At 49.2% G+C, this 19,569-nt stretch overlaps 1 protein-coding gene across 1 annotated transcript in view; it reads left to right on the top strand.

The window, feature by feature from the left end:
• LOC120685492 (CBBY-like protein) overlaps positions 1 to 19,569 on the top strand; it is a 29,553-nt gene that overhangs the window by 856 nt on the left and 9,128 nt on the right. Inside the window, exons 2-7 of the mRNA XM_039967451.1 lie at positions 932 to 1,002; positions 2,588 to 2,746; positions 3,472 to 3,538; positions 6,019 to 6,114; positions 16,785 to 16,831; positions 17,747 to 17,827. Coding sequence (XP_039823385.1) covers positions 932 to 1,002; positions 2,588 to 2,746; positions 3,472 to 3,538; positions 6,019 to 6,114; positions 16,785 to 16,831; positions 17,747 to 17,827 — 521 coding nt within the window. The remainder of the gene's footprint in view (positions 1 to 931; positions 1,003 to 2,587; positions 2,747 to 3,471; positions 3,539 to 6,018; positions 6,115 to 16,784; positions 16,832 to 17,746; positions 17,828 to 19,569) is intronic.

Here is a 19,569-nt window from a genome sequence, read left to right as displayed (position 1 = left end):
TAATTTTAATCATCATAGATCGTAAACATAAGGCCACTCTCAGTGCACAGTCTCATGACACAGTTACCTAGACTGAAAACTAGGTAACTGTACCAGATGAGTTTCATGGTGATGAAACTATATTCACATCCCATGAAACTCCATCATTCTCTCTTCTTGTCATGCCAGCAAAAGTGATGATATTTAATATCATCCTCCATGAAACTTCCATTAGGACTGGCCTAATGAATTAAATCATAAAGGCTACCGGTAGCTAGTGTAAATAAAACTTGGAATATGTTTACATGCTTAAATTTTTTGCGTGCTTGATCCATTTCCTAAATCTATATCTATATCCATTTCTAAAGCAAGTAAGGTTTCCACCTCAATTTTTGGTTTGGCCTGTCTTGTGTCATTGACAGGTGGGACTTAGTCCATCCCGTATACGAGTCGGACCAGCCCTCCGTAAACAACTACTATACGCATCCGATATTTATACAAACTCTATCCGTAGCAATGCATAGGCATAATTCCTAGTGAGGAATAAATTTGTTGTTAAAAAAACTGTTCAAATATTACTTGACTATTGTGTGCCCTGAGTTGGAAAAAAACGAATGATATGACCATTGAAAGACCTCTAACTTTAACCCAGAAACTAATGTATTCTTGAATACAATAGGTCCACCTTTGAGCATTGGTTATTGTTTTTCTTAAGAACCGTACCTAAGCAGTTAGCTGCAAATGGACCCACTAGAGCTTTCAGAAAAAGAAAACGTAACCATTTCTCTAGTTGTAAAGTTGTTTCATGTGATCGTTTGTATGTTGGAAAAAATTCTAATGTGCATTCTTATCAAGATCAATAAATCCAAGAAATGACACCATAAGAAACTAAACCTATCAATTGTTGATGTCTCTTGAAGTTTGCTGATTAATGGGCTGCTGATATTTACAGAGGGAATTAGGTGTCAGCTGGGATGTTGAATTGTACGGAGAATTGCTCGAGATAGGTGGTGGGAAGGAAAGGTGAATCAATTACTTACTCAACTCGAATTATGATTGTTCATTTACTTTTAGGAATTATCTTCAGTACTCCCCCTATAAAAATTTATGCCCAAATAAGTGGTGGGAACGAAATATGAATCAGTTACTTACATTTATGTTGAATGATTGTTGACTTTCATTAAGAAATTAAGGATATATCACTTTACTTTCATGTGGAATTTGTCATTTATTCGCATCTATATGAACTTCTATAAGAACTTTGGTCTGGTTATCATGCAAATGTAATAAAAGAATGATGTAATTAGGCTTTTGCAAAATTCATTCTACAATCAGAAAATGGACATTTGGATGGGAAACATTATAAATGTAAACTTTCTACATAGGACACACATCCAATTCCTAATGCAACTTTTTTCATATAATTAAACATCATCCTATTCCATTTTTTATACAAATATTGACCGTCAGGCTGGATTGGAACATATTATTGTTGCAATCAGTTCATGGGTTCAACAATTTGCAGCCATTATCGATCTCTAGTGAAACTTAATGATATGCCACACGGCTATTCAGGTCATGTGTTTGCCTTTTATGACGAAAGGTGAAATGTAGTTGAGTCATTATTGAATGTTATGAAGCATCTCCACCCAAAAAATAAAGGGGGCATTTGTATTCTTACCCCTACTTTGAAGTGTAATTGTGATTTTGCAATTTACTATTCACAATTCAGTGCAATTTTACCCCTAGTCAACGGTCAAAATAGGGGTAAATACGCAAAGATTAAGGGCAAAATTGCAATGACTAGTGAAAAATAAAGGGTAAAATCACAAAGTTAAAAAATAAGGGCAAAACCACAATTGCACTTCAAAGTAAGGGTAAGAACACTAAAAAAACCAAAAATATATTATCATCTCATATATATTTTCCATCCCAAAACTTTTGAACCTCTACATTACCAGCCACTATAGAAACACCGACATATGTTGGTATGATTACTACAAACACAAAAAATTGTTTCATTTTGTTGCTGTGATTGAGTATAATCAACTCTAATTGATTTTAGAGATTTAATTTCCTATCAAAAAGAAAATATAAGCTCAATAAGATAATTATTCTTTTTATGGGTTTAGGATTTAGGTTTAGGGTTAGGGTTTAGGGGAACTGCGTGTCATTTCATTTAAGAAAGAAAAGGGGAAATATGGTTTAGGGTAAATGACACGCAGGAGAACTGCGTGTCATTTCATTTAAGAAAGAAAAGGGGAAGAGTGCAGAAGTTCGAGAACCTCAGCACTCAGTACAAACTCACACCACTACAACTTGCCACTTAAATACAAACAACCCATGACCAGGACCTAAGGGGCTGGCAGGGGCCTATCTAGGAGCTCTTTAAGCTTGATGGCTCCAGCCATGCACCAAAGGGTGCCCTCATAGACACTGTCTGAAGAATCTAAGATAATTATTCAAATAGGATATAGGAAGATTGGTTGGAAACGGTCTCATGAAACAATTATGAGTGTTTTAAGGACAATTGAATTCAAATAAAGGAATAGTTTATTTTAATTCAACTGAAGCCTCAGCTTTTCAAATTTTAAATATTTATTTTCAGGATGACGGCTTACTTCAACAAGACAGGATGGCCAGCTAAAGCACCAAAAACTGATGAAGAAAGAAAGGAGTTTATTGCTTCTCTGCACAAGAGGAAAACAGAACTATTCATGGCCCTAATTGAGAAGAAGTTGCTTCCTCTCCGCCCAGGTGTTCAAAGGTATTTCCAACAACTTGATGACTTTAGTAACTTAACTACAGTTTAATGAAGCCATAAGTTGCGATGCTAGAAAATATTCTCGCCTGCTTCTTGAGACAAGTGTTATCAAGTGACGTTGTACAACATAATAAAAAATGTTGCTTAAAATATATTTATGTTGCATGTAAACCACGAAACCAATATACTTCAACATCTCAATTACTAATAAACAGTAAGGCTCCATTTGGAACTGTGGTGATTTTTCAAAAGTGCTTGTTTATTTCTAGCTTTGGTGGCAATTATTTGTTTGGAGAATTTTTTTTGGATCTATAATAGCAAATATTCCTCTAGAGATGTTATATCTTCCTTATAAACAAGATCAAGAATAGATCTTCACAATGCATCAATCCACACACAGACCCTAAAAGAGGTTCTTATTTTTAGCTCAAATAAAATAAAAGATGCAAACCATTGTGGTGTGACCAAGGTGTTGTACTTTGGAAAACTAAATATATCTACCAACCTGATATGGTAATACATTAACTTATTATATGTTGAAAATACCGTAAATTTAGCACTCATTTGTTGACATCCATATTATGTGTATTAGATGCGGACACACTTGTTGACAACACATAAGGGATTCAACTGAGAGAAAGACATGCCAACAAAATGTAAATGTGAATAACTCTGGCTTCATGAAAATGAAAGGTAAAGCTAAGCTTGGTTAATTTTCAACTTTACAGGTTAACAGATGAAGCTTTAGGAAAGGAAGTTAAAGTTGCAGTGGGCAGTACATCAAATGAGAAAGCTGTAAGTAACCCAGTCATTCCCACCTTGAAGTGCTTTTGCAGAGAATATGTTGGTTAGGAGTTACAATAGATATCTACCATATCCAGGAGAATAATTTCTTTCAATTTTGAGCAAGATATGAGCATATGTTCCACCATCATGCAGCAATTACTGGTCTGTCAAATGATGAGAAATTCATTTGATCACTTAGTAGGACATCAATTGATGTAACAAAATTTAAATACCAAAAATTCTTGATAGAAGGAAAACATTGTGGATGTTTAGCCCAAGTTATCAATCCAGTGCCTATTAATCCAGATTTTCAACCTTTTTTCCATTGAATCGGTTCAAAATTCTATATAATATCTTTAAGCAGCAAAACCTTTTGCCAAGCTTCTGGATCAAATAAAAACACTCGTTTTTTTAATTTGTGCACTTTTACTTTATTTTTGGGTTTTCTTTGCTATACAAAATTTTCATTGGATTTGTTGTACTCAAAGGTTAGCTTTGAGAGAAATAATTACATCTTATCGCCATATTATTCTAATTTAATTTAGTAGGATTATAGCTGTTAGCAAAGGGATATTTGGCCAGCGCTAATGGGCCTTGGGTGCTGGCTAGACCTGGTCATAAGTCAGGCCGGGTCGGGTTCAGGTCGGGGCAAAAGAAACCTAACATTCTTTTTTGCCGGCCTGTGCCCAACCCGACCCGAGCATTGGGCCAAAATTCTTGCCCATGCCTGCCCGATGGCCCACGGGCCGACTCGGCGGCCTGACAATCCTTGGCCGCCGGCCGCCTGCACCTATCTGCGACCTAGCTGCCTGCCGCTTGCATCCACTAGGCTACACGCCACTGTGCCTATACATGGGCTGAATGGTTGATACCTATTGCTATTCTATGATACGCCTCAAACATCGTGTTTTTCGGGTATTTCGGGTACCGGGGTTCAATACCCGAATTACCCATAATAATTTCGAGTACCGAGACTTGCTACCCAAAGTAGTGATCGGATTTTTCGGGTACGAGTTCGGGGTTTTCGGGTTCGGAGTTCGGGTAATATGCCCAGCCCTACCTGGTCGTTTGCCACCTATCTGGCCGTGATTGGCCACTCCCGCCGCGCCTAGCCCTGCACTTGGACGTGCCCTGGTCATTGGTGCTCCGCGCAAAGGAGATGTGAGGGGAGAAGTTGTGGAGGGGACGAAGAGATAGCGGCGGCTGCGGGAGTGGTGGGTGGGTGGGGGGGCTGATTGGAAATTAGAGTTAGAATTAGCTATTTATGTGTTCTTTTGTTGGCTGGGCCATAAATATTCTATGCGCTGCATAGGAAAGTGGGGTTTTCAATATAATGCAGGGTCATCGAGCTAGCCCATGAGCTAAAATTGTAGCCTGAGCCTCACCTGAATTTTTGGCTGGGTAAAAAAAATAGGCCCGTGCCCGGCCCAAGCACTTTTCGGATCAGTTCGGGTCAGGCTTTTTTCGGGTGGGTCGGTTCAGGTTCATCGGGTAGGGCAGCCCATGATCAGGTATAGTGCTAGCCGCACCAGCCTGTTGTTGTGTGTCGCCCTAGGGTTAGATCGATAGGTATTGTATTATGCGAGGATCTCCCAGTTGGTTATGTTTCCATAAACCCTAGAGACACTCACATATATATGTACATGTGCCTTGCACCTCATAATCAATCTATTGTCTCCCGATCCATATTCGCTTTCAACATGTTGTCTATTGACACTCAGATGTGCTGGTACATGAGCACGCCACATGCAACCCCGTAAAAACACACGTTGCAATGCTTCTGCCAGAACTGGATGCCCCTGTTTGCTCAGGTTTCTTTGGTGATCAATGTGGGTTTTCCCGAAGGGGCCCCATTGAGGCAAACAAAGTTTGGGTTGCCCTAGTATCGCCTAGCCAGCTAGGATGTCCTCAATCACCGCTGAGAGTAAGGAATAACAAAATATTGGGGTTTTGAAGGGAATTCGGGACAGAGAGATAACACAGACAATAGATGGATTTTTTATCGATTGGATGCCTCAATCGGTTGTGTCACTTCATATTTTTAGGTGGGAAGTCTTGCCCAATGTAGAGACTGAACACATCATAAAATACATATTGATCTGTTTTCCAGATGGTGGAACCTCCTGGTCTCAGTAATTTTCTTATTCGAACTCCAAATTGGACGATCAATTTATGCATTTTGATTGTATCGATGAGAGTTATCATTCGGTGGTCTCCAAAATGTGATCTGACACAAACGCAAAATCGGACTGCCAGTTTTGGGAAATCAGGTGCTCCAGTTTTCCCAAACTGCCTATATCGCCTGTTTTGATCATCAACATTGCCACTATTATTTCTAGCACCCAAGTCCCAAGATCTACTGCCGACAATTGCTGAAGATTGCTAAATAGAACTAGATTGCTTCCAGCCCTTTTGTTCACATTCTCCTGACATCAATTTTGTAAGCTTATAAGTATATCATCTAGTGAATTGATTTTTACTTATTTCAGGTTTCAGCAATAGTGTCATGCTTATTAGGGCTTGACAGAGCAGAAAAGATTACCATATTTGCCGGGGATGTGGTTCCTCGCAAGAAACCAAATCCGGTAAGTTTGATTTTGCAATTTGGTAGACACTTGTCGTGGTGTGCAAACCCACAGCCGGGTGGCGTAGTGCACCCGCCTAAACCCAGAGGGTGAGTACTCGGGGGGTAGCTAGGATTAGTCCAATCTAGATGCAAGAACATGATGAACACAGCAGGTTTAGAGTGGTTCGGGCCGCTGGAGCGTAATACCCTACGTCTACTGTGTGTTGTATTGCTTGTGCTCTCAAGAGGTTGAGAACGGGATTGTTCGGAGTGAATCCGAGCTTGTGTTGTGTCTGTCCTTGCTTGGCCTTGCTTAGCTTTACGTACTCCTCCCTTTTATATCTCAAGGGAGGAGTGTACATAGCCGTTGGGTCCCCGACAGATGAGCCCAGCGATGTAGTATAAAATAACATATTGTACAGATATTATGGTGTTGCAGGCGACGGAGACCTTATTCCTGAATTTCCTTGCTTTGCCCGTGGGAATCTTCCGTCCGGCATAGCCATGCTCTGTCTTGTCGAAACGGCGCCATGGCGTAGCTTCCGTAGCCTGCCGCGTAGCTGAACGGCCGTGTAGCTTGTGGCGTAGGCGGTATGATGAAAGGGTGTCGTGCCGTCATATCCATTTAATGTGGCAGACGGGCTCTGCGCGGATGCGGCGCATGCGGCTGCATTGTGTACCTCGGTAATATGCGGTCTACAGTGAGGCCTGACAAAAGCTGGCCCGCGTGCCGCGGCGGCAGAGCACGCCTCAACCATCCGCATTGAATGCAGTGGGTGGGCGAGTCTTCCAGCGGAAGACTCGCGCCCGCGCCTGCGCCTGCGGGACATGTGGCGCCCCCGGACCCCGCCCCGGCGGTATATTGGGTCTACGCGCGTGGGAGGTCCGGATGGACGCGGGGAGGTCCCGGACCCCTATGGGGGGTCCGAGCCCTCGGCTGTTAGCGCGGAGCTTCCCCTCCTCAGGGACACGTAGCGTCACCGGACCCATTCCCAGAGCGGGGAACGGGTCCGGGGCCGTTGGCCCGGTGAGGTAAGAGCCGGACCCCTGGGGCCCGGCTGCTCCGCCCCTTAGAGCGTAGTTATGGATGACTACGCGAGTCTTGCCTTGCTGCAGTAGGAGTGGGTATCCCTGCTACAAGGTACCGACAGTGGCCCCCGGGCCCACCTCGGGAAAGGCTACGAACCCGCAGGTGGGGCCACTACTGTGATCTAGCTCTGCATAATTTGAAGCCTCCAACATTAGACCGTGCGCGCTGCAGGAGTCTTGTCCGGCTTTGTCCATCCACTGGGTTCCCTACTAGCCCATCACGTCGCAACGGCTCACTGACTCAAGGCCCCCACGCACAGTGGTAGTCACGCGTACGACGCTCGGTACTACTGCCGCCGGGGTAAAAGGAATTCTTTTCCGCCAGCGCGGTTCCCGAAAGGTCTGACCCTATCAGCGCTCATACAGGCGCATCGGTTCGGCTTCTGCCTCGCTCTGCGCGCGCGTGACGGTTCGAATCCCTCCTTTTCACACCTTTGTTTGTTACCCGCCTCTCCTGACAGGCGGGCCTGGGCCCCCTTGTCATGGACCGGGCGGCTAACACCAGGCGTGAGCGTCGTTTGGCTTCCAGCGATGGTTCCGGGGCGCGCCGGATGGATCAGGCTTCATAAGGGGCCGAACCGCATGCCACGGTTACTTTACCGCATTCGCATTCTTCCTTCCAAACCTTTGCGCCCCTTTGCCTTTGAGCCTGCTCGCCCCTTGCTCTTCTGCGCAGATTGTTCCTCGCCTCCACAGCAAGATGGCGTCCCTCGTTCGTCCCCGTCGTCGATGGTCCAGTGGCGGAGACGGAAGCCTCCGCTCGGGAAAGCGTGCGGGAGGTCGTCGACTTTGTAGCTGCTTATTTCAAGCGGGAGCCTGTAGATTCCTGAGCTGGACCATCACAGCAGTAGAATTTTTGTTTTTTGTGTTATGTAAAAACATTGTACTTGTTGAAATTTTAATAGAAGAGATTTCAACTTAGCTGTTTGTCAGTTGCTCTGGTTTGCGGTATGCAGCACCCCGGCGCCCTAGCCCCCTGGTAAATAGGTTCAGTTGTTAGAACCTATCTGCCATCCGAGCCGAGAAGACGCTCCGGACCCCCCTATGAGGTTGAACAAGTGTTCTTGGGCATAGGTGTAGCACAGATTGTAAGTCAAATGAGCGACTTATTCCCTGAATAGCAGAAAAAAAACTACATAGAGGAAAATCTAACTCGCTGGGATGGTAGTAATGATACTACAACTTAGCTGTTTGACGCATGCAGAATCGATCCTTGGTATCTGGCTCAAAGCGAACGCTCCAGGCCCCCTGGGAGACAGGCTCAGTTGTTTGAGTCTGTCTACCACCGAGACTGGACCTCGATCTGTATGAAGCCTTAAAGCGGATGCCGGGGCCCCTGGTAGGTAGGCTCAATGGTTTGAGGCTAGCTACCACCAGTCAAGGCTTAACCTGCATACCACTCAAAGTCAAAGCTTAGTAGCAGGCCCGCGGGAGCTATTCTAAACTGGCCCCCAAGCTAGTATGAGGTCCGGAGCTCTGGATACGCAGGTCCAGGCAGCACGATGCTTGTTACAGAGTGGTGGAGTGTGTAGGATTAGGGTACGGAACCAGGCTAAGCCGCTACACAGGGCTCCGGACCACTCCAGGAAACAAGCACGACTTTACCGGACCTGGCTCCGACGTTCCGGACCCCTCCCTAGCAGTGGGTGAGGCCATTATGTCGTACTCGATCCTTTGAGATATGGAGCTGGACTTGCCGTGTAGGACTTAGGAAGCCAACCCTTGAGCTAGAACGAGGTCCGGGCCCCTAATTACCCAGCTCCGGGTACTAGAGCACTCGTTACAGGGTGGTGGAGCGTGTAGGCTTTGGGTACGGAACCGGCTAAGCGGCTACACAGGACTCCGGACCACCCCAGGAAACAAGCACCCCCTCTCCAGAGCAGGTCCCTAGGGGTCCGGACCCCTCTCCCAGCAGCAAGGGGGTCCGGACCTGTACGGCAGTCCGGCAACTCAATACAGATCTTAGCTGTAGCGACAAGAGTGGAAGTCCGTGTGGGGGTTAGAAAGGGAAAAGCTCGAGAATCGAAATGCGAAATAAAATTTTGACACAAAGACAGAACTGGGAGCAAATCTTTCCTTTGTAACATGATATACATGGCTTGCGCGATGGATGCCAGAGGCCGGGTTTATGAGGGCGGACCTCTATCGCTCTGGGCCGCACGTTAATGCTAGCCGATGGTGCGATGGATGCAGAGGCCGGGTTTACGAGGACGGACCCCCACCGCTCTGGACCGCATGCTGATCCTATCTTATTACAAAGGAAAAATTCATTTCCTGCTCTGTCTAAGTGTAAAACTTAAGCAGATGCTCTATGTTCCATGGGTTGGGTAGCGGCACCCCTTCTTCTGTGGCAAGGCGAACGCATCTGGGCCGGCATACTTCTGTAACCTTGAAGGGACCCTCCCAGATGGGGGAGAGTTTGTGGAGCCCTGCTCGGTTCAGGATCCGCCTTAGGACGAGGTTCCCTGCCCGGAGCTCCCTACTGTGCACGAACCGTTGATGATAACGCCTGAGCACCTGGTTGTAGCATGCATTTCGGATTGCTGCTCGCCACCTTCGTTCGTCAACGAAGTCCACATCGTCACGCCGCAGTTGTTCCTGCATGTATTCGTCAAAAGCCTGGACCCGTGGTGAGCCCAGGTGAATTTCTGGGGGAAGGCATGCTTCAGCCCCGTAGACCAGGAAGAATGGGGTCTCCCCGGTGGCTCGGCTGGGTGTGGTCCGGTTGCCCCATAGCACGCACGGAAGCTCATCAACCCATTTTGCACCATGCTTCTTCAAGCAGTTATAGGTGCGGGTCTTGAGTCCCCTAAGGACCTCTGCATTCGCTCTCTCGACCTGTCCATTGCTGCGGGGATGTGCCACGGACGCAAAGCATAGCTGGATGCCGATGTCCTCGCAGTACTCTTGGAAGAGTCTACTTTTGAATTGGGTCTTGTTGTCCGCGATGATGCGGCTTGGGACGCCAAATCTGCACACAATGGACTTGAGGAATGCGACTACTGATTTTTTGGTGATGTTCACCACAGGGGTAACCTCCAGCCATTTTGTGAATTTGTCAATGGCGACGTAGAGGAACCGGTACCCGCCGACGGCCCGGGGGAACGGCCCCAGGATATCCACGCCCCATACGGCAAATGGCCATGAGGGCGGGATCATTTGCAGAGCTTGAGCCGGTGTGTGTATTTGCTTTGCATGGAACTGGCATGCTTTGCAGGACCTTACCAGCTCAGCTGCATCCTGGAGTGATGTCGGCCAATAGAAGCCATGCCGAAAGGCCTTACCAACAAGCATGCGAGATGGGGAATGACTTCCACACTCGCCTTCATGGATCTCCGCGAGCAACTCACGGCCCTCTTCCTGGGAAATGCACCACATGAGGATACCATTGGCGCCACGGTGGTAGAGATCCCCTTCTACCACCGCGTAGCATTTAGCCAATCGTACTATGCGCTCAGCGGACACATCGTCATCAGGAAGGATATTGTCTTTCAGGTAGTCCCGGATCTCGGAGATCCTTGCATCGGGACCTCCCTAAGCAGGTGGGAGTGGCTCTATGAGATCTCCAGGGTCCTCAACAGCGCACACAACCCTGGGCAGTCACCACGGATGGAATGCCACCGGGACTGCTAGCTTCGAGGTGCTAGCTTGATCCCCTTCACCTAGTTCAGCAGGCTGGGCGGTAGGTCTCAGCAACCGTCTTTCGAAGACGCCCTCGGGCACGGGTGCCCAGGTAGATGCTCTCGCGGAGAGATCATCTGCTGCTGAGTTGAATTCGCAGGGAACATGTTGCAGTTCCAAGGCGTCGAAGTCCTTCTCGAGCTTCCTCACGTGAATGAGGTATGCCGCGAGCTGGGGATTGTTGCAGCTGCAATCCTCCCGGACCTGCTTGATGGTCAGCTGAGAATCTCCCTTCACCAGGAGCTGCCGGACCCCCAGAGACAGGGCTTCTGTCAGGCCAAAGATCAAAGCTTCGTATTCTGCCATGTTGTTGGTGGCCTTGAACTCAAGGTGCACCATGTACTTCAGCTGATCTCCGTTTGGGTCGATGAGGACCACACCATCTCCAGTCCACTGCTTGCGGATGGACCCGTCGAAGAAGAGTGTCCAGTAGGGCTCGGTGAAGACTGGTGTCCTGACTTCCGGCTCCGGGGGTCCGGCGTTGAGGTCTGGACCCCCAGAATTGCTTGGGGAAGGAGTCCATTCTGCTATGAAATCAGCTAGGATTTGGCTTTTGACTGCATGGCAGGGCTGGAAGTCCAGCTGGAACTCAGCCAACTCTGCTGCCCACTTGGCGATGTTGCCTGTGGCATTAGAGTTGTGCAGGATCGCTCTCAGCGGATAAGAGGTCACTACGACAACTCTGTGTGCCTGAAAATAGTGGCGCAGTTTCCTGGACACAATAAGTATGTCATAGATAAGCTTATGCGTCTCAAGATACCTGGCCTTTGCCTCATGGAGGACTTCGCTGACATAGTAGACTGGCTTCTGGATGGTCCGGACCCTGGCCACCGGGTCCGGCTCGCCCTTGTCCACCACGTCAGGTCCTAGGGCCCCCAGCGGTTCTGGGTTCCCACTGGGTCAAGGCTCCTCCGGACCCCCTTGTCTGGGGTCCGGACCTTCAGACAGAGGATTAGCTGCCGGACCCCCATGTCCGTGGTCCGGCTCACCATCCTTGGCCAGGGGGACCTTGGTGTCCCCCTGGCGAGCTTGCTCCGTCCTCTCGGCCACCAGCACCATGCTGACCGCCTCTACAGACGCAGCAAGATACAAAAATAGCGTCTCACCTGGCTCTGGAGTCACCAATACTGGCAGTGAGGTGAGGTGCTGCTTCAGTTCCTGGAAGGCTTGTTCAGCCTCTTCAGTCCAAGAGAATGGACCGGACCTTCTCAATAGCTTGAAAAATGGGAGGGCCCTCTCAGCCAGCCTCAAAATGAAGCGGCTAAGAGCGGTCAGAGATCCAGTAAGCTTCTGGACATCCTTGATGTGGCCAGGAGGCCTCATCGCCTCGATCGCCTTGATCTTGGCTGGGTTTGCCTCGATGTGAGACCAGGAAACCCAGCAGCTTCCCTGCCGAGACACCGAAAACACACTTCTCGGGATTCAGCTTCGTGCATGTGGCACGCAGTCGGTCGAAGATGAGGGACAGATCCTCAACTAGTGTTGACCCTACCTTAGTCTTGACTACAATGTCATCGACATACACCTCAACTATATCTCTAATTAAATTGTTGAAAGTTTTGTTCATAGCTCGCACAAACGTGGGTAAGGCATTCCGCAGACCATATGGCATGACAATATAGCAATAAAGTCCATCCACTGTCACAAAAGCAGTATGTTTCCTATCCTCTCTAGACATCTGTATCTGGTGGAAACCAGAGTAAGCATCTAGGAAAGACAAAAGGTCACACCCGGAGGTGGAGTCCACAATCTAATCGATACGTGGAAGAGGATAGGGGTCTCTAGGACATGCCTTGTTGAGGCTGGTGTAGTCGATGCACATCCGAAGCTTCCCGTTGGCCTTTGGGACGACGACGGGGTTGGCCAACCACTCGGGGTGGTGGACCTCCTCGATGAAGCCAGCGTGTAGCAGCTTGCGGACTTCTTCACGGATGAAGTTCTGCCGCTCCACGGAGTGCTTCCGAGGTTTCTGGCGTACCGGCATGGCGTCAGGGTAGATCCTCAGATCGTGCTCGAGCACTTCCCTGGGGATCCCGAGCATCTGTGACTGTTCCCAGGCGAACACGTCCACATTTGCCCGGAGGAAAGTGATGAGCGCGTCTTCCTATTTCTCCTCCAGGTTCCCCGCGATGCGGGTGGTCCGGGAGGAATCCGCTCCGACCTGCACGGTCTTCATGGGAACATTGTCCGGGTCGGACGGTTGAACCTTATGTGCCCTGGCAGGCACCTTGGCTCGCGAGGTGGATGGGTCCTCCTCGGAACGTGCAGCCTCTGCCGCCAGAGCATGCAGTTTCTCAACTGCAGTGACGGCAGTGGTGCGGTCACCCCGCATGGTGAGGACACCGGCAGGGGAAGGCATCTTCAAGACCAAATACCCGTAATGGACAATGGCCATGAAACGGTAGAGAGCCGGCCTACCAATGATGGCATTGAACGGGAGGTTCACCTCCGCAACATCGAACTGGACGCTCTCTGTGCCGAAGTTCTCCTCAGTCCCGAACGTGACCGGCAGAGTGAGGCTCCCCAGAGGGAACACCGGATGTGGGCCCACTCCGGAGAATGGGAGAGAGGGAGTCAGCTTGGACTCCGAGATCTGCAGCTGCTTGAACGCTGCATAGCTGATGACGTTGAGGCCAAACCCACCGTCAATCAGCACGTGATAGAGCCTGATGTTGGCTATGACAGGGGCGGTGACTAGAGGTAGTACACCAGCCCCGGCCATGTTCTCCGGGCAGTCAGATGGCCCGAAGGAGATGGTGGTGTTCCTCCACCTGTGGTGCGGCGCCGCCTTCGGGACCCCCGGCTTCGCCGAAAGGACCTCTCGGCGAAGGGTCTTCACGTCCCGCCAGGAGACAAGCTCCCAGCTTCCGCCGTACATTACGTACAGCTTCTTGCGGCGCTCCTCGTTGTCAGAGTCGGAGTTGTCATGGTTGTAAACGCCCTTCAGCTCCCGAGCGGGGGATTGGTACCCCAGCTCCTTCTCCCCGGCAGCGGCCTCACTATCGGAGGCTTTCTCCTTACCAGACCACTGGCGAGGTGGGGTTCAGCCGTCCTTGGAGGCCTGCTCACGCCGCCCACTGACCCGCTTCACGAGTTTCTGGATCTCGCGGCAGTCAGCGGCGCTGTGGCGAGCGGTGGGATGAACTGGGCATGAACCTCCATTGCCACCTTGCGGGCGCGGATGCTTGCCATGCGCATTCTGGCCCCCAGCTACTGCCGCAGCAGCTGGTGACACTGCTGCAGCGACCGGACCACCGGCTTGTGGCTCCCCGCGACCCCGGTTCTTGTTCTTCTTTTTCTTGCCACCGCCCTGGACAGTAGCTCCGGAGCCACCGGCCTTGGCGTCTCCGTCTTGGGGGGCTGAGTGCCATGCGCGGTCCTCAGCGGCTCTGGCACACTTGTCAGCCAGGGAGAAAAGCGTGGTAACGCTTTCCACCTCGTGCGTCGCCAGTTTCTCGAGCATCTTCTCATCATGTACCCCCTGACGAAAAGCAGTAATGATAGATGTGTTAGAGATACGAGGACTGGCACCCCGTACCTTGGTGAAGCGTGAGATGAATGCCCGGAGCGTCTCTCCGGGTTTCTGCCTCACGGCGTGGAGGTGAGCCTCCACACCATGCTGCTGGTACGCACTGGCGAAGTTCGCAGTGAACCTCTCACAGAGCTCCTCCCAGGACTGAATCATCCCAGAAGTGAGGTTCATGAGCCAAGTCCGGGCTGGCCCAGTCAAGGCAACATGAAAGTAGCTCGCCATGACAGCATCGTTGCCACCAGCTGCTGTGATGGCGGTAACGTACACCTGCAGGAATTCCGACGGATTAGTGGTACCGTCGTACTTCTCCGATTGGTGCGGGCGGAACTTGGACGGCCATGCCACTGCGCGGAGGTGATCCGCCAGCGCAGCGCAACCCATCCCAGCCACCTGGGCGCCCGCCTTTATCCGGGCATTTCCCGGAGGCTTGGGTGCCGCTGCATCCAAGTCGGCATTGAGGTTGCGGCCCTCGATGTTGAGGCGGCATTCTCGCGCCCTTTCCACGGAGATGCGGGCGTCCTCACCCGTGCGCCTGCGGTTGAGCTCTGCCTGCAGGTCTTCTATTCGCGCACCCCTCACCGTGGGGGAGCGCACGAACGCCGGCGCACCGCCCTGGCGCCGGTGGTAGGGTACCACCGCATTGCCAGGCGGAGGTCGTTGCCCAGTCCATGCAGAACTGGGGGAGGCCTGAGCCAGATGGAGGAGACGGTCAACGTCGTCCCGCCACTGCCTTAGGGCGTCTGGCGAGGCTGCAGCAGCCGGAGGGTTGTGAAGCAACTCCCTAGCTGCCGCCAGCGCTCCGCCACTCGCAGCTTGTGAGGGGCCCTTGACGGGCGCCCTGACTCTTGCCGACGGGCAGTGCGCGCCGCTGCCGATGGTGGCTGCTCCACGGGCACGGTTGCCCCTGGCGCAGGAAGGCAAGAGGCGCGTGGCGCGGAAGACGCCACACCCTCCGTCATCTCCACGTCGTCGTCGTGGTGGGAGTGCTCAACCACCCGAACCATGGAGATGAGCAAGAGATGAACTAAAACTAGCTAAAGCTTCCCCTACCTGGTGCGCCAAATGTCGTGGTGTGCAAACCCACAGCCGGATGGCGTCGTGCACCCGCCTAAACCCAGAGGGTGAGTACTCGGGGGTAGCTAGGATTAGTCCGATCTAGATGCAAGAACACGATGAACACAGTAGGTTTAGAGTGGTTCGGGCCGCCGGAGCGTAATACCCTACGTCCACTGTGTGTTGTATTGCTTGTGCTCTCAAGAGGTTGAGAACGGGATTGTTCAGAGTGAATCCGAGCTTGTGTTGTGTCTGCCCTTGCTTGGCCTTGCTTGGCTTTACGTACTCCTCCCTTTTATATCTCAAGGGAGGAGTGTACATAGCCGTTGGGTCTCCGACAGATGGGCCCATCGATGTAGTATAAAATAACATACTGTACATATATTATGGTGTTGCAGGCGACGGAGACCTTATTCCCGGATTTCCTTGCTTTGCCCGTGGGAATCTTCCGTCTGGCATAGTCATGCCCTGTCTTGTCGAAACGGCGCCATGGTGTAGCTTACGGCGTAGCTTCCGTAGCCTGCCGCGTAGCTGAATGGCCGTGTAGCTTGCGGCGTAGGCGGTATGATGAAAGGGTGCCGTACCGTCGTATCCATTTAATGCGGCAGACGGGCTCTGCGCGGATGCGGCGCATGCGGCTGCACTGTGTACCTCGGTAATATGCGGTCTACAGTGAGGCCTGACAAAAGCTGCCCCGCGTGCCGTGGCTGCAGAGCACACCTCAACCACCCGCATTGAATGCGATGGGTGGGCGAGTCTTCCAGCAGAAGACTCGCGCCCGTGCCTGCGGGACACGTGGCAGCCCCGGACCCCGCCCCGGCGGTATATTGGTTCTACGCGCGTGGGAGGTCCGAACGGACACGGGGAGGTCCCGGACCCCTATGGGGGGTCCGAGTCCTCGGCTGTTGGCGCGGAGCTTCCCCTCCTCAGGGACACGTGGCGTCACCGGACCCGTTCCCAGAGCGGGGAACGGGTCCGGGGCCGTTGGCCCGGTGAGGTAAGAGCCGGACCCCTAGGGCCCGGCTGCTCCGCCCCTTAGGGCGTAGTTATGGATGACTACGCGAGTCCTGCCTTGCTGCAGTAGAAGTGGGTATCCCTGCTACATGGTACCGACAACACTGTTCACCTTTCCCTTTTGAGTTATTTACAAATATTTTACAAAATATAAATAGACATTGATAACATGTCCTGATATGGGGAAGGGCCCGTGGTGGTGTGGTATTGTATTGCACTGTTCATCTTGCTGTGCACGGCCATAGTTTGTGTATAACAATTGGATCCCAAAATTCATTATATGTCAGAGGTTATGTGTTTTTCTTTGTGGGCCTTTACAGGCAATCTACGTATTAGCGGCAACTACACTTGGAATTGATCGATCTAGGTATTGACAATACAAGTTTCAACAACTTTTATATCAATTTCTATCTATTATTTTCACAAATACCATTGCAAAGAATGATGGGGTAATTGCTATATCTTCAATTGCTTACTATTAACTTGATTTAGTACAGTTGTGTACCGATGCATAGTGCATTTTTTAAAGGAAAATGTACATTTTCACAACAGTCTAATTTTCTTCCTTCAACTATAAAATCTGATAGCGAGAGCCATCCAATTGTTGATACTAGACAAATATGGCGCCATGAGTGGTTTCAAAGGTGTTTTTTATTTTTTTTGTGAAAAATAAAGAATTCAAGTTTAAATTAAAAAAATTCATAAGTTATTCATTTTAAATAAAAAAGGAATGAGCATTAGCATTTTGCTAAAAATGTAACCTATCTATTGGCACTATACATGTTAGTTGTTGGGATCCAAAATTTCATGCTCCTAGCATTTGCTTGCTTATAGTTTTTCCTATTTTTTTTTGACAAAATAAGATTCAAATACAGTACCAATAGATAGGTTACATTTTTAGAAATATTTTTGTACCGCATTCATATTTTTCTGATTTAGAATGAATTATTTTGGTTTTTTAGATCTAATTAGAATTTTTTTAAACTTTTTTAAGATCTAAATTTACCCGGTTTTGACATTTCAATGACCTCTGTTATTTGATTATTTAGTTGAAGGATGAAAATCGATCAATTGTGCTAGTTCGAGGGTGGAAATTCAACTTTCCCCTTTTTAAGACATACTAATATTTTGTACATGTATTCAACATGTAGTTGCATTGTATTATGACTAGATAATGCTAGGATGTTCCCATAGATACAAATGCATAATTTTGTTATCTTTGATGTGATTTTATATATATCATTTGGTTCCATTTTGTAAATCATTCTTCTTCCATATGCAGCTGTGTTGTGGTTGAGGACAGTACTATAGGACTTGCAGCGGCAAAAGCTGCTGGCATGAAGTGTATTGTAACAAAAAGCGGGTACAAATTTCTTCTTTGAACACTATATTCTGTTGCTTAATAAAAGTCATACTAAAGGTGTTCATCTCTTTTATGAAAAGGAAATTTTGACTTTAAATTTTCTGAAATTCCTATTTTACATAGTTTTTCTGTAGTTTATGGTATATGTTCTACTTTTTTTTTTGGGAAATAGCTTCTTCATTCATTCATCGGAGTGATTACAGTCATCTTGCAAAATTTGCAAAAGGAAGCTAGGAGGGTCATTTGCCCAAACATCAAAAGCGCTATGCTCAGCATAACTAGCACAAACATGAGCTGCCTTATTAGCAGAACGCCTAGCATGCACTACATAGAAGGAGGAGAACGAAGAGGACATCTCCTGGATATCACTGAAGATCGGTGTAAACTCCGACCTCTGAGTCTCCTTGTTGTTCCAAAGCCCAACCAATTCTAACGAGTCAGTTTCCATAATCACCGACCCATGTGACACTGAATAAATCAATTGTACACCAGCGCGGAGTGCCTCTGCTTCTGCTGCTAGAGCCGACGCAACAGCCGGAAGCCGTTTGGTCATTGCCATCAAGAAATCCCTGGCGTCATCCCTTGCCACCGCTCCGATTGCTCCTGCATTCGTTTCTGCAATAAAGGCCCCATCAATATTCACCTTTAGTGTGTTACTCGGTGGTCGCTGCCACCGCTGAGTCGGCAGCCGACTTATGGGAACATCTGAACTCTCGTTTACAGTGATGAGGTGGTAGCAAACATCCAGAGCCCAGTTGATTGCTGCGCCCATGTCAATTGGTATTTTGCCATGGCGTCGGTCATTCCTGGACCGCCAGATTGACCACATCCCACAGAGGATAAGCGCCCGATTTTTCTCACCACAGATCCTGTCCTCAAGCAGCTCCATTGTCCACGAGTCTGGTGTAAGGTTAGGGAGCTTGACGCCAGTGAGCTCACGAAGTCTAAACCAGAATTGTCTTGCATATGTGCATTCCGTGAGTGCATGGAATGTTGTCTCCTCATGAGCCCCACAAGTATCGCATATGCTGAGCGGATCGATATGTCTCCGATGAAGGTTGGCTCTGCTGGGGATGTAATCATGCATGATACGCCACCAAAACACACGTACCTTTGGGGGCACTTTACATTTCCATAACTTTTTCCATCGAGGGTCACCAGAATTATTAGAATGGGTAGCCCTTCCTTGCAAACAATCTCTTTGCTGAGCTTCCGCCTCTGCCAACAAACGGTAGCCTGATCTGACTGAATAGAGCCCATGACGCTCCCCAGACCATGCCCAGAAATCCACCGTCGAGCGACCCAGCGGGATCCGGCGTGCCGCTGCCGCATCCAGAGGAATCAGGTTCTGTTCAAGAGCAGTCTCATCCCAAGACTGGCCATCCGGACTTAGCAATTCACTAACTTGTTCAGCCACTGCTCCTTCCTTGCGACACAAGGGCTTTAGTCCTACTCCATCTGGCAGCCAACGGTCACGCCAAATATTAGTTGTAGACCCATCACCAATGCGCCTGATTGCACCCAATTGGAGTACTTTCCTTCCTGCCAAAATTGCACGCCAAGTGTGGGAGGCGTTCTTCTTTCTGGTGGCCGACATAAAGTCACTGTTGTGATAGTATTTGCCTTTAAGCACGCGAGCACAAAGTGATTCAGGTGTGACCATGAGTCTCCAGCCTTGTTTGCCGAGCATCGCAATGTTGAATTGCTTGATGTCCCGGAATCCTAATCCTCCCTGGTTCTTT

Source organism: Panicum virgatum, chromosome 8N, assembly GCF_016808335.1.
Source record: "Panicum virgatum strain AP13 chromosome 8N, P.virgatum_v5, whole genome shotgun sequence".
Classification (NCBI taxonomy): Eukaryota; Viridiplantae; Streptophyta; class Magnoliopsida; order Poales; family Poaceae; genus Panicum; species Panicum virgatum.
The sequence above is the reverse complement of the archived record's forward strand: the minus strand, read 5'-3'. Positions and strand labels throughout refer to the sequence as shown.